Source organism: Crocuta crocuta, unplaced genomic scaffold, assembly GCF_008692635.1.
Source record: "Crocuta crocuta isolate KB4526 unplaced genomic scaffold, BGI_CrCroc_1.0 scaffold330, whole genome shotgun sequence".
Taxonomy (NCBI): Eukaryota; Metazoa; Chordata; class Mammalia; order Carnivora; family Hyaenidae; genus Crocuta; species Crocuta crocuta.
The window spans coordinates 4,083,002-4,097,581 of NW_027530521.1; the positions used below are offsets into that span (position 1 = coordinate 4,083,002).

Consider the following 14,580-nt stretch of genomic DNA (forward strand, 5'->3'; position numbering starts at 1 on the left):
TTTATTATTATAACAAAGGTTAGTAATAATTTGCTAAAGTAATCTGCTATAAAACCACTAAAGAACCCATGAGTCCATGCTAACAATTAAAGAAAAAAATTAACAAAGGAGGAAGGACAAATAAGAGTTATTTATAGAAAAGAAGCATCTAATAAATGTAGAAGGAAAGACAACATTACAAAACTCACCAATTTTTTAACCACCATGGTAATAACTAATTTAGGAAAAAACTGTCAATGGATGTTAAAACCACTGGACAAGAGATTGCTGGGAAATGGGATATTTTTTTCATACAGTCTCAAAGTATCACCCCACAGATTCTATATTAATTACAAAGGGGTAAAGTACCTTCATAACAGAGAATGGTGGTAGACAGTACCTTAATAAATGATTTATCTTAACATAATCAATAATGGGACAACACAGTTCTTATGGCTCCTCATAAAATGAACTCAGAAAGATAAAATACTATCTGGGTAGCATTTCTGCTAAAAAAAAAAAAAAAAAAATGGCTAAAATGAGCTAATCACAAGGAAAAAATCTGAGAAACCTGCAAAACAACTGGCCTGTATTTTTCAAACATGCCATTGTTACAAAAGAAAAGAAATGTTAAAGCTAGGAAACTTCTAGTCAAAAGACATGACACCTAGATGCAATGTATAATCCTTAAGTGAATCTTGAACCAAAAAGAGCTATAAACCTGGCTGGTTCAGTTGGAAGAGCATGTAACTCTTGATCTCAGGGTCATGAGTTCAAGCCCCATATTGGGTGTAGCGAGTAAACCAAACAAATAAAAAGAGCTAGAAAGAACATTACTGAGACAATTTGGGAAACTTGCATATATAGGTTTTATATTATATAATAGTGTTGTATCAAGTTAAACTTCCTATATGTGACCATTGTATTGTGGTTAAAAGGGTGAATATTCCAGGGTTTTTTTTTGTTTTTTTTGGGGTTTTTTTAATGTTTATTTATTTTTGAGAGAGAGACAGAGTGGGAGTGGGAGGGAGAGAGAGACGGAGACACATAATCTGAAGCAGGCTCCAGGCACTGAGCTGCCTGCACAGAGCCTGACGTGGGGCTCGATCCCAGATCAGTGAGATCATGGCCTGAGCCAAATTTGGACACTCAACCCACTGAGCCACGCAGGTGCCCTGTGGATGTTCTAGTTCGTAGAAGACCCATGCTGAAATCTTTAAGGGTGAGTTGTTATGAGGTCCGTAACTCACAAATGGTCTTGGCAAATAACACTAATTTACTTTTTTTCAAATAATACTAATTTAAAAATAATATCAATAATAAAAGAAAGTTAAATGTGACAAATGTTAATAACTGGGTGAATCCAGGTGAAAGGTATAGAGTATTTGTTGTATTCTTGCAACTTTCCTGTAGTTTTGATACTCAAAATAAAACCCCCCCTTTTTTTTTCCAGAGATTGAATTAAAAAAAAACTTTGGGAATGACAAATAAGAAATCCAGCAGATCTACCAGGATCGTCATCACGACTGGGCCATATCATAAGCTCTGGGTGCCTTCCCAGAACCAGAAGGCAGAGAGGCTTATCTTCAAAGACTACTACCAACGCTTCTGCTTAGTACAGTGGTCCTCAAACTATTATGGCTCCTATCCTTTGATGACACTCAGGAGAAACTGAACCCTCTGCCTATGTCTGTCAGTATCTTTCTGTCAATTATAGTCCTTATTAAAAAATGATGTCATGGACTAGCCTAGAAATATAACTACTCTATAAAAGTACATCCACCTTTTGGAAAATAGTTTAGAATCATGGACTTTAAAAACTAAGCACTGTCAAGGGCACCTGGGTGGCTCAGTCAGTTAAGCATCTGACTCTTGTTGGCGTTGGGTCAGGTCACAATCTCACAGTGAGTTCAAGCCCTGCATCTGGCTCTGCATTCAGCGCAGAGCCTGCTTGGGATTCTCTCTCTCTCCCTCTCCCTCTGCCCCTCCCCAGTGCTCTCTTTCTCTCAAAATAAATAAATATTTTTTAAATAAACAAAACTAAGGACTGTCCATAATTACACAATATAAAATAAAATTACACATTTTTTCCATCGTGCTGAGATAGTTTTATACTCACTTTTGCACAAAAATGTATTTTAAAATCGTCTTTGCTTAAGCAAACATGGTGTTTCTGATTATATGACTCTGTACACAATACAAAGTATGTGTATTGTACTATGTAACATTATATTTGTTTGTAACTTAAAACATCGAAACTACTATAAGAGACCGCCCCATATTTGTTCTTATATTTTTATGCCAAAAAGAAAGGTCTTAAAAATTACCTACCTCTTCTGCGTATGATTTTCCAATTCCATCAGTACTACCTGTGACAACTGAGGAAAGAAAAAAACAGTTTAGGTGAAGAACTATAACAAGGAACCAATCATCGCTGGGACCATTCAGTTATACACAAGAGGATCCATGTAACACTTTGATGTAAAACAGGAAGCAACACTAGTGATTCAAATTTAAGACTGAATACCCATCACGCTGGCTAAGACCTGAAAGACTGCAATACCAAGTGTTGACATGGTTGCCATGTCATGGTTGTCATACCCAACAGGTATGAATGCATAATGTCTACCAAAGAATGTCCCTGATCTCTTTATTTATGCATAAAAGGTAAACGTGCCCAACAACTGATACATGAGTAAGTAAATTATTAGTATTTGAATACTAAACTGCAATAAATAATAACTATTGACTTACACAAAACATGAAATCTCCCAGGTATTATGTTAAGTGAAAAAAAAGCCTGACATTAAAAGTATATAAACTGTTATGATTCCATTAATGAAGGTTTAAAAAAAAAAAGGTAAAACTAATCTGTGATGGTGAAAGTCAGAATCTTGGTCACCTCTGGGTAAGGGGGTAGATAACAAGAAAGGGACATGAAGGGGCCTCTAGGGTAGAGGATATATCCTATATCTTGATTTGGGTACATTAGTTATTTCCTGACATGTACATGTTTTAATTCTTCTATCGGATTCCAGACTCCTTGCTATAAGATGTGCACGAGGACTGTGTTCAGTAGACATTTGCTGAATGCATGAATGCTGTTCAACATTTAGTTGGTCTTACAAACTTACACATGTGACTTAGACTGTTTTCCCTGAGAACCTGGTTTTGCAAACTTCTTCACTTTACAAATACGGTAACTTACACCCTCCTAACTCCTTCTAACCTCCCTACCCAAGGTTCAGAACTTCCCATGGGATCAGCTGTGACCTCTGCTACACTTGCATAACAGTTGCAAAACTGTCCTATTCTGCTTCTGGTGCTTCCTTACACATTATTCCTGAGTGCACCCCCCCCCCAAATACACCCCCGTGCACACACATCTCAATGTCTGAGTGTTTCCTGATGAACTTTTGAGCCTGCAGTATAGCCTTCCTTAATTGTATACAGATTAAAGTAATACATGAACTTCGTTTGAAAAGGAAAATAGTTACAAAAGGTTTAAAGTCAAAAACAGCAGCATGTCACCCCATCCTTCTGCATCGTAGCACCCCATTCTGGTCCAGCTCCAGAAGTAACCATTTTCAACATTTCAGTTGGCTTTCCTTACGTTACTGTCCTTGTTCTAAATCCTGTGCTCACACTGTTACCTCCTGATCCTAGCTTTTATATTACTCATTACAGTTGGTGAGAACTCCCATTCCCGTTTGTTTTCCCCCTCCGTCCAATGAAGTTATATCACAAGGTTCTGTCAATGGTCAATGTGCACATTATTATAATAATGCAACTCAATTCTGACATAAACCATAGGACATGGGCCCACCAAAGCTGACCACACTTTAGGTATCAGCCACAAGTTTAGATGTCCCAACAAGCATCCATACTTTACCAAACTGACTACAAAATGAAGGGTTCCCACAACTCCTCAGGTTCAGTAATCCACCAAACAATTCACAGAACTCAGGACAACTTAACAACCTGTGATTATGGCTTTTAAATAAAGGATAGAGGGTGCCCGGGTGGCTCAGTCGGTTGGACGTCCGACTTTGGCTCAGGTCATGATCTCACGGTTCGTGGGTTCAGGCCCCGCATCGGGCTCTGTGCTGACAGTTAGCTCAGAGCCCGGAGCCTGCTTCAGATTCTGTGTCTCCCTCTCTCTCTGACCCTCCCCTGCTCATGCTGTCTCTCTCTCTCTCTCAGAAATAAATAAAACATTAAAAAAAATTTAAAGGATACAAAGCAGAACCAACCAAATGAATAGCCACATGGGGTGTAGTCTAGGAGGATCCTGAATGTAGAGCTTCCATGCCTTGCCTAAATCAAAGCACTTGACCCTTAGAGCACATCAATGTGTTCACCAATTAGGACCCTACATCAAACTTCAGTGTCCAGGGTTTTTATTGGGTTTCATTACAAAGGCATGGTTGACCGAATCATGGACCATGTCACTGAACTCAACCTCCAATCCCCCTTCTCTCCCCAGAGGGTGGAAGGTTGAAATGATATCACATGGCTCAAACCTTCAGTCTTCTAATCAATGGTTGGTCTTTCTGGCATGACCAGCCCCCATCTTGAAGCCATCTAGGTCCCACCATGAGTCATCTCATTGGCATAAAGTATCAGGGCCAACTGTGAGTAACAAAGACAATCCTATCATTCAGGAAATTCCAAGGATTTAGATTCTCCCAGCAGAAACCAGGGATGAACGCCTGTCATATTCTTTATTGTACAACAATTAGTTTACTTTGGTTAGGCAAATATAGTATTCACTACTGAACCAAATAGTATAGTATAATTATGTTTCCCTTCTTGGTCAACATTTTTCTTTTCCTGTAGTTAAAATTGCCTTTTTCTTCTATTTCCATAGTTTTCTTTTTTTTATTTATTTATTTTTTATTTATTTATTTCTAGGAGAGAGAGAGAGACAGCGTGAGCAGGGCAGGGTCAGANCATGAATGTTTTCTTTTTTTTCCCTCAGAGATTACTTTCTTAGAGTCCTCTAGCTTTAATCCTGCTACCCCTTGGAATGGCTACTCTTCTGGGCAGCTACTGTTCTAGAACATAACCATGGGAATTCCCCTGGCCTCTCTCTCCTGTGTTGAAGCTCTTGTTTTCTAGATCTTGTTCTAGTCCCACATTAGGGAGCACATCCACTGGTAGCTTTCCAACAATGGATGTATAAAGACACATTTCTGTAAACATGTTTTTTTTTTTATTTTTTTTTATTTATTTCTAGGAGAGAGAGAAAGAGAGACAGCGTGAGCAGGGGAGGGTCAGAGAGAGAGGGAGTCACAGACTGAAACAGGCCCCAGGCTCCGGGCTGGCAGTCAGCACAGAGCCCGACGCGGGGCTCGAACCCACGAACCGCGAGATCATGACCTGAGCGAAAGTCGGACGCTTAACTGACTACGCCACTTGGGCGCCCCTAAACATGTTTTTAAATAGAACTTTTTTATTTTAGAATAGTATTTTAGGCTTACCAAAAACAATGTGAAGGTAATACAGGATGATCCCTATACTCTAAGTCAGTTTCTCCTCTTACTGACATCTTATATTTGTCACAGTTCATCAATGAATATTGGTTCACTACAGTAGTCCCCTCTTTTCCACAGGGGACCCATTTCAAGATCCCCAGCGATGCCTGAAACTGTGGACAGTACCACATTCTATAGGTACTACAGTTTCTCCTATAAATACATACCTTTGATAAAGTTCAATTTATGAATTAGGCATAGTAAGAGATTAAAACATTAATAATAAAATAGAACAATTATAACATACTATAATAACAGTTACATCAATGTGTTCTCTCTCTCAATACCTTATTGTACTGTACCCACCCTTCTTCTTCTTCTTATGATATGTGAGATGATAAAAGGTCCACATGACAACGTGCAGTGAATGATGTAGATTTTAGGACATAGTATCAGACTACTACTGACCTTCTGACAATATGGCAGAAGGAGGATCACCTGCTTCCAGACCACAGTTGACTGCAGGTAACTGAAACAGTGGAGAGCAAAACCTCAAATAAGAGGCGGGACGGGGTGCCTGTGTCTCAGTTGGATAAGTTTACGACTCTTGACTTCAGCTTGGGTCATGATCTCACGGTTCATGGGTTCGAGCCCCAAGTCGGGCTCTGAGCTGACAGCAGAGCCTGCTTCAGATTTTCCCTCTCTCTCTGCCCCTCCCTGCTCACATTCTCTCTCAAAATACATACATACATACATACATGCATACATACATAAATACATATATATATATACATAAAAGAGGAGGGACTACTATATTATTAAGAAAAGCCTGTATCTTTTTCAGATTTTGTTACTGAATGTCCTTCTGTTCTACAATGTCATCTAGAATATCATATTTAGTTGTCATGTCTCTTCATGTGACAGTTTAAGAGACACTTTTTTGACAGTTTAGGAGAAACTTTCTGATTGTGTATATCCTTTTTTTTCTTTCAGTCTGTATTCTAACCTCACACATAACAGTTTAACTGGGTATAAAATTCTAGCAGGACATAATTTTTAACAAAAATACTGAAGATAATCTCCACTGTCTTCTAACACCAATAATGTTTAATATGTGTTTCACCATTCTGAGTTCAGATCATAAGTACCAGCTTTTTTTGTCAATGGAGCTTTTAGGATTATCATTTAATCTTTCTCTGTCATAATAATGTATCTTTCAGTGGGGTTTTTTTCCCATTCATTTGTTCTAGGACCTAGTGGGCCTTAAAATCCATGTTCTTCAATTCTGGCAATTTTCTTCTATTAATTCTTGGATAATTTCTTCACCACACTTTTCTCTTTCTACAATTCTTATTAATCAGGGGCTCCTGGGTGGCTCAGTCAGGTAAGCATCCAACTTCAGCTCAGTTCATGATCTCATAGTTCATGGGTTCGAGCCCCACGTCAGGCTCTGTGCTGACAGCTCAGAGCATGGAGTCTGCTTCAGATTCTGTGTCTCCCTCTCCCTCTGCCCATCCTCCATTTGCACTCTGTCTCTGTCTCTCAAAAGTGAATAAACGTTAAAAAAAATTACAATCCTTATTAATCAGAATTTTTTTTTTAATGTTTACTTATTTATTTTTGAGAGAGAGCACATGTACATGTATGTGTGAGCAGGGGAGGGGTAGAAAGAGATAGAGAGAATCCCCAAGCAGGCTCTGCATGGAGGCTAACACGGGGCTTGAACTTACAAACCATGAGATGATGACATGAGCTGAAATCAAGAGCCAGATGCTTAACCAACTGAGCCACCCAGGCACCTCTAGTAAGAATTTAGATTTTAACAGTTTCTCTCTATTAATCATATTTTTCTTTTTGTCTTACATTCCTGGAAATTTCTTCAGCTTTATCTTCCAAACTTTCTATTATTGACTTTTAAATCTTAGTTTGTCAAATTTTTAATTTTGATGAGCTCTCCTCTATTCTAATTGCTTGTGCTTTTTTTTTTTTTTTTAAGGAGCATCTTGTTCTTATTATAAACCCATTATCTTCTCTTATCTCTTATCTCTGAGAATATTAATTAGATTTTATATAAAGTTGATCCTTGAACAGCAGGGGTTTGAATTGCACAGGTCCACTTATGTACAAAATTTTTGTAATAAATACAGTACAATACTGTAAATGTATTTTCTTTTCCTTATGATTTTTTTAAAAAAATTTTCTAGAGAAAGCAAGCAGGAGAGGGGCAGGAGAGGGGCAGAGGGAGGAGAGAGAATCTCAGGTAGGCTCCATGCCCAACACAGAGCCTGATACCAGCCTCAAACCCATTAACCAAGACATCATGACTTGAGCTAAAATCAAGAGTCACATGATTTCAACCAATTGAGCCACCCACCCCCACCCTTATGATTTTCTTAAAACATTTTCTCTTCTCTAGTTGAGTGTAAGAATATAGTCAGCTACAAAAACTGAGGACTGATGGATGTAGGGGGGAGGGGGGATGGGCATGGAGGAGGACACTTGTGGGGATGAGCACTGAGTGTTATGTGGAAACTAATTTGACAATAAACTATTTGTAAAAAAAAAAAGAAGAAAGAATATAGTCAGCTAATCCATAACATAAAAATATATATGTTAATCAACTGTTGCTATCGGTAGGGCTTCCAGTCAGCAGCAGGCTATTGGCAGTTAAATTATCGGGAAGTCAAAAGTTACACACAGGCTTTCGACTGCACAGGGCCCCTAATCCCCACACTGTTCAAGGGTCAACTAGATTTATATTTTCTTCTGCTCCTTATATTCTGTTTCCTCTACTTTCTTTTTGACTGAGTTGGCTGTCTCATCTTGGAAGCATTAATATGGCAATGAGTGTGCACGTGTGGGGGGATGACACTGGTAGCCTCACTCTAGGGTAATCAAAGGACAAACCACCTTTTTTATTAGGGATTCCACAAAAGTCAGTATTTGTCTTTTCTCTGAGACCCTTCACTATCTCTTAAGAAGCATTTCTCAATTTCCATCTTTTGGCTGCTGGGGAGTTTGCAGATTTTTTACTCAACCCCTGTTCTCAGAGTATCTCACCTCTGCCTTCTGATGTGCCCGATTTTCCTGAGTCTCAAGCACATTTGGCTCAGTGCCCTTCCCCACCCCTGTCTTTTGAAGTGCCTGACACTTCCAACTGCTGTGCTTTTCTGGGATCCAAAAGCCAATCCGTGTGCTTCCTCATGGAGGACTGTCTGGGAGCACTTTGGTCTCTGCTCTCTGAAGTCAGTTATCACTCTTCCACCTTCGTTTGGTGTGACTGGGGAATGAGCGATTTCAAAAGTTCCCTAGTTTCATCAAAATGGAGCTCTCTTTTTCTCATTCTCCTAATTCTTTGAGAAGATTTCCAAGAAATAAAAGGCAAGAAATACAGTTATTTGGTCACTTTAAAACTGTAAGTTCCCCAAGTTTCCTCTTAAACATGTTATACTAAAGTAGACTAACTTCCATTGCGAACAAGATACTAAACACACTTCTCAAAAAAATGTGGCTTTATGCCTGCTATTAACTATCAAATTTAAATTAACAGTTTCTAGAAGCTATTATGTGCACAGCTATGGAGACTGCAACAATGTAGAAGATCCACTCTGAGTATTAGGTGTTCTATAAATCACCCATTCCACAGTCAGCACAAATGTTAAGAAGAAACAATATGACTTTAAATAGTACAAATATTTTTAAAATAGGCTGATTTTTTAGATAGATATCATTTTTCTATATTCTAATAATTAAAATCAAATCTAGAGTTGCATAGTTATACATGAGCCAAATATGACCTCACAAGTACATTTTTTCTGAGGAAATAGGAAAGTATAAAAACCATTTTTATGGGCACAAAGAAATAAAAAATAAAACTGGAAACTCAGAGGCTCCCTTAGTCATCGCTGTAAGCACCACTGTCATTCCACAATAATCAGTCACCTACAAGGGCCAGGCAATGGGGGTTCAACGATCATTTCTCCATCATAGGAGACAACAACGTCTGTAGCTCCCCATGTCATATGGTAGGGAAGCGGTTGCCATAACGTACAAACACGGTCCAGTCATCTGTCAAACGTCAATCCTAAACATTTTACACAATGCAAAAAGAGAACTTTACTTATTTAAGACACAGGCAATGGAGAAACAAGGATTGTCCTGCTGCCTCTGCTTTGGAAGATCCATTCTTAGCTTTAAAGCTACATACTGGAAGGCCACAAGTCTAAACGTCTAAACCAAACTGACTCCATGACAGGCTTTAAGTTTCCCCTCTGAACTAGAAGGCCTGAGTTTCAGCTTTCCCGAAACTACCAGGCAGTTACACATTGCCCAAGGCAGGAGAAACCACCCTTGCAACACCCAATCAGGAAAGTCCAGCAACCACCCTCCACATTACTAAGGGAGAGGCCTGGAGATAGAAACTATAGATAGGACCCTGTTACCTAATGTTAAAGTTAACCTGTTAGTCGCCAAACAAGACCCTAGGCTCGCTCTGTGATTGGTTGAATTTAAAGGTACTCTAAATGTTGTAATTGGATCCCGCCAAAAGTAACGAATACTCTAGACAATGTGTATGGTCAAACCCGCTGTCAATGATGTTGAATTATTATGATTGGATCACTGTTCCCATGTCACAACTTCTGTAACTCCCCCGTCTCAAACCCCATAAAAACCCTACTCTGCCCTTGTTCGAGGCTCTCAGCATGGACCCATATGCTGGTGAAGTCTGTGAGCCCGAGCTTAAGCCCATAATAAAGCCCTTTGCCTTTGCATGCGTGACTCGGTCTCCCTGGTGGTCTCTGGTCGGTGAGGATACTGCGATCTGGGTATAACAATACCTTCCTACAGCAGCAGCAGAAGTAGCAGCTGGTAGTTGCATAGAAAAATCCCCTAGTCGAGTTCAGTAATTTTTTACTTTTTTAAAATAATAGTGTGATTCTCACTATTAGGATGATACCTTACCGTCTGGGGAGTCAACTCATCATTATTAATTTTAGGAAGCTAATCAAAGCACATCATATCTTAAATCAAAAGTCTTTCAGTGTTGCTTCTGGGGCATTGGGAAAAGACATGAAACGGATTACTATTTTTTATCCTTCTTACTGTTGGTATTTTTTGCCCTTGTGCATATCCTGCCTATTTAACAAAGAAGTGCTTTCCTACCATGAATAGAAAGATGGTGTAAATTGAAAGAGCACACTCTTTATCTATTCCAGTGTACCAAAAATCAGTGTAGCATTGCTTAACCCTATTTCCCAAGGTCACTTAACATGTTCTTAAAACAGATTTCTTAAAAATAAAATTTGACAGAAAACTTACTTGATTACTATTTACTAAATTAATGAGTTATTGTAAAAGACCACCAGTTTCAATTAAAATAAACACAATATTCGTGTAAAATATGTATATGCATAACTACTAAAAATTTTTTTTAATTCATCAATGTATTACCTAAGATCATCTTTTGGTCTATCTTTTGGGAAACATTTGATGTCAGGACTAACCACCCTGAAATACCTAACACCTTGCAATGGAAACCAATGAAGCAAAGACCAACTCCCAAATCATTTATATTTGCAGTATCCCTTGGTTTTTGTTGGGTTTCTTAAAATGAAAAAATTAAGCACTCAGCTATAATGAAGTAAGGCACAAAATGGAGAAAGAATCCCAGGGACCCATCTTTCTCATGTTATACGCACATCTGGGCCAGAGTCCAGTTAGCAGCTGTCTCCCCTTCCTTCTTCACTGCAACTATGGCCTGGAATGTAGACCGTATTTCCCAAACTCCCCAGCAGCCAGGTGTGGCCATGTAATTAGATTCCGGAAATAACATGCAAACAGGAATATGAGGGGCTTTGAGAAAGGCTGCTCACAGGAAGCTTACTCAGCAGGGAGAGACCCCTTTTGACCCTCATCTCGCCAAGTCAAAAGCAATGGCTGGAAGTCCCGCAGTCTTGAACCACAAGTAACTTTGAAGGTAGAAGCCATTGGGCTAAGACAAAGGAACATACAGGAATCAAGGTTCCTGAAGACTCCATGGAATTACCATGCCACTTTTCTTTTTAACTAATCATTTCCTTTTTTACTCTTTACCACAGAGAATCAAACATACAGAGAAATTCTAGTCTTCTTTAAACTGGGTGAAAAATAAACTTCTGTCTTGTTAAAGTCACGATTATAGGCACAGAAAAGCAAGAGTGAGCTGTCAATAAAGTTAACTATTAAACCAAAATATTTATTATTCACATAATTACAAGAATATGTGCTCAAGGTACCTCATTCACATTCTCCAGTTAAGTCTCACAGTACCTATCACCCCAGCCTAAGCTATCATTCCAACACACAGACTTGTCCAACGAACCTTTCAGTCCTTTCTCACTCAATTCATACTCTACATAGTTAAGAATTCTCTTTCTCAAACACCACTTTTATGATCTCATTCTTCTGTCAAGAAGTAATAGTGTTCTCCTAATGCCAATTATATAAAACCTGAAACACAAATCCATCCGCTCTCCCCATTGCCACCACTCAGGGTTACCATCGTTCGTCTCCCACAATAACTACTCCAGCCGCCTTCACCTGCTCCCATTCCTTTTCCTCTGTAATTCACCACAGCCAAAGTGATCCCTCCAAAGGGCAAATCTGACATCACTTCCCTGCCTAAAACTAGTCAATGGCTTCCCACTCTTCCTATTCTTCATAAGGTCTTCCATGGGCTAACTATGTCCATCACTTTCCTCCTACCACTCAATGTTTCCTGTTCCTCCGAGGTACAAAGCCTCTATCTTACAAATGTTGCTCTTAGTCCCAATTTCACTCCAACCAACGTCTCCCTCTCATCCTTGAGGTCTTCACTTGAACATCTCCTCTCCCATTAAGCCTTCCTTGACCTCTAGACTAACAGAATCTCATAGCTTTCTGCCCTCACAGTACTCCGTACTTCCCCTCACATGAGATTCATCACAAAGGTTTACATAAGGGTCTGTCTGGGTCACGCCAGTCTAACTGCTAGCACAGTGCCTGCCAACAAGTATATGATTAATGAGGCTTTGCTGGATGAATGAATGAGTGAATGAATGAAAAGAAATGATGAATGGAAAACCAGCCTCNATGCTAGCACAGTGCCTGCCAACAAGTATATATGATTAATGAGGCTTTGCTGGATGAATGAATGAGTGAATGAATGAAAAGAAATGATGAATGGAAAACCAGCCTCTTAGGATACTATCCACTGTTTTGTCACCTCTTTTCTTAGAAATAATGTCGAATCGCCTACTATATGCAACCCCAAATACTCCACAGCAACTCTCAACATCACAAATCAGTGATCTAAAATGAAATTTAAGACATTTAACAGAGAGAAGTTTAACTATTTATGATGAATCTGTACACATTTTCTGTAGACGAATGTGAGGCTGTCTTTGAAAAGAGATGATTTTCAATGCTAGAGAACTACTTCATTCATAATGTGCCAGGGTGGATATGAAGTGAACAAATCCAAAGCAGAATTAAGGGGGAGTGGAGACGAACCATTTCGGTTTAGTAGAAAGCACAGCAAATTCCAAAGTAGTGACAGTTCATTGTTCTTGTCATTAAGATTTGCTTCCTCGATGAACACTGAATGTTCTCAGATTCCATTTTGCTATGGAGTTAAGGGGCTAAGTTAGTCTTCAACAATACACAGAAAAAAGCTACAGGTATCACCCATAATCCTTTTGTGAGAGTATGTATGATGATGGCCAGAACTGAGGCAGAAGAAGTAAAGAAGGGAGAGGGAAATGAGAGATTTAAAAAAAAAGTCCTGGGTCTTCACATATAAATATAACACCAGAACCCAAATTTGCAAGGCTTTGTGAAGACAGAAACTGACAACTATAAAGAATATCCCAACTTGGCATCCAGAAGTGTCTAGCTTGTTACAGATTATATAAAATACTGGCAACTGACCAGGACTCAGCTTCCAGATTTTATAGTCAACAAAAATTCTTTAGTTTGTGTAAGTTAAAAATATTCTACTCTTTTTGTCCTCAACTTGCTAAGAACAGATATTTTTAGCAAGAACCAAATCAACCTTATCGAAATCAAACATCAAAAATAGACCAGAGGAACACTGGAAGCAAATACGCTATTTTTAGCTCTTCTGACTATTCTCTGCCACTACCCACCAAATTCTGACTGCACAGCCCATGCATAAGCACTTAGTTATTCTAGGCAGGCTCCTTCTCCTGACCCTTTTTTTTTTCCTCCCTGAACACCTGAATGCAGAAAACACTCAATTGATTAAAGATTAATCCTGTCGCAAACCATGACAGCTGCCTTTCCTCTGAGTGCTTTTGGGGGATGGGAAGAAGAGAAAATGGCAGAGAGCTTGCATCAGTATTCCTCTTGGGGATCTATTACATGTAAGGAAAATTGCTATTTCAATTCCCTTTTGTTGCTAAAAATAGCAGTCTCAATTGATTCAAGCAAACGGGGAAGGGCTTAGCAGTGCTGAATTTAGAAGCCACTGAAGTCCCAAAGAGCAAATGCTAACGCAGTCTAACACATGCCAGCTCATATTTAACAAAGAACAAAGAGAAGCATGCAGGCTGCAAGTTAATAAAACAGCAGCAACTTCCTGCATCTTTATTCAAGAGAGGCAATGAAAGGGATGCAAAATAAGACAACTATAACTGAGTCCCCTCTCGTATTTTAATAAAAAATAATTTTACAGGAAAAATAATCAGATTATGCGTAAACCGAGATAGTGTGGGCATTTCCCACATCCCCATGGTTTGAGAAAGTACACATCTTTTGTCAAGCACAGTACATTACTATGGAAAGGAAACGCCCAGCTCCCAAAGGTGCTCCCCCAATAGAGAGCCCCTTTCCCCACTCAGCTGGCCCACCACGGAGAGGGGCCCTATCTCACCCCTCCTTCCTCTTCCTATCTTGACCCAACCAGATACTGCATACAGTTCTAGTTGATCACTTAAAAACCTAACAAACAGGAGACCCAAACCAAAATACAACAACATTTAAAGCACCTAGGTTCAGGACAGAGAAAAAGGGGAAACTGAAACGTAGGATCCGCTTAAGGCAGCTAATCCCGCAGGCGGACTTCACGGTAAGGCCTTACTTACTT

At 39.2% G+C, this 14,580-nt stretch overlaps 1 protein-coding gene across 1 annotated transcript in view; it reads right to left on the reverse strand.

The window, feature by feature from the left end:
- Positions 1-14,580, reverse strand: part of HSD17B12 (hydroxysteroid 17-beta dehydrogenase 12) — a 162,679-nt gene that overhangs the window by 101,787 nt on the left and 46,312 nt on the right. The window contains exon 2 of the mRNA XM_077767467.1: positions 2,311-2,357. Coding sequence (XP_077623593.1) covers positions 2,311-2,357 — 47 coding nt within the window. The remainder of the gene's footprint in view (positions 1-2,310; positions 2,358-14,580) is intronic.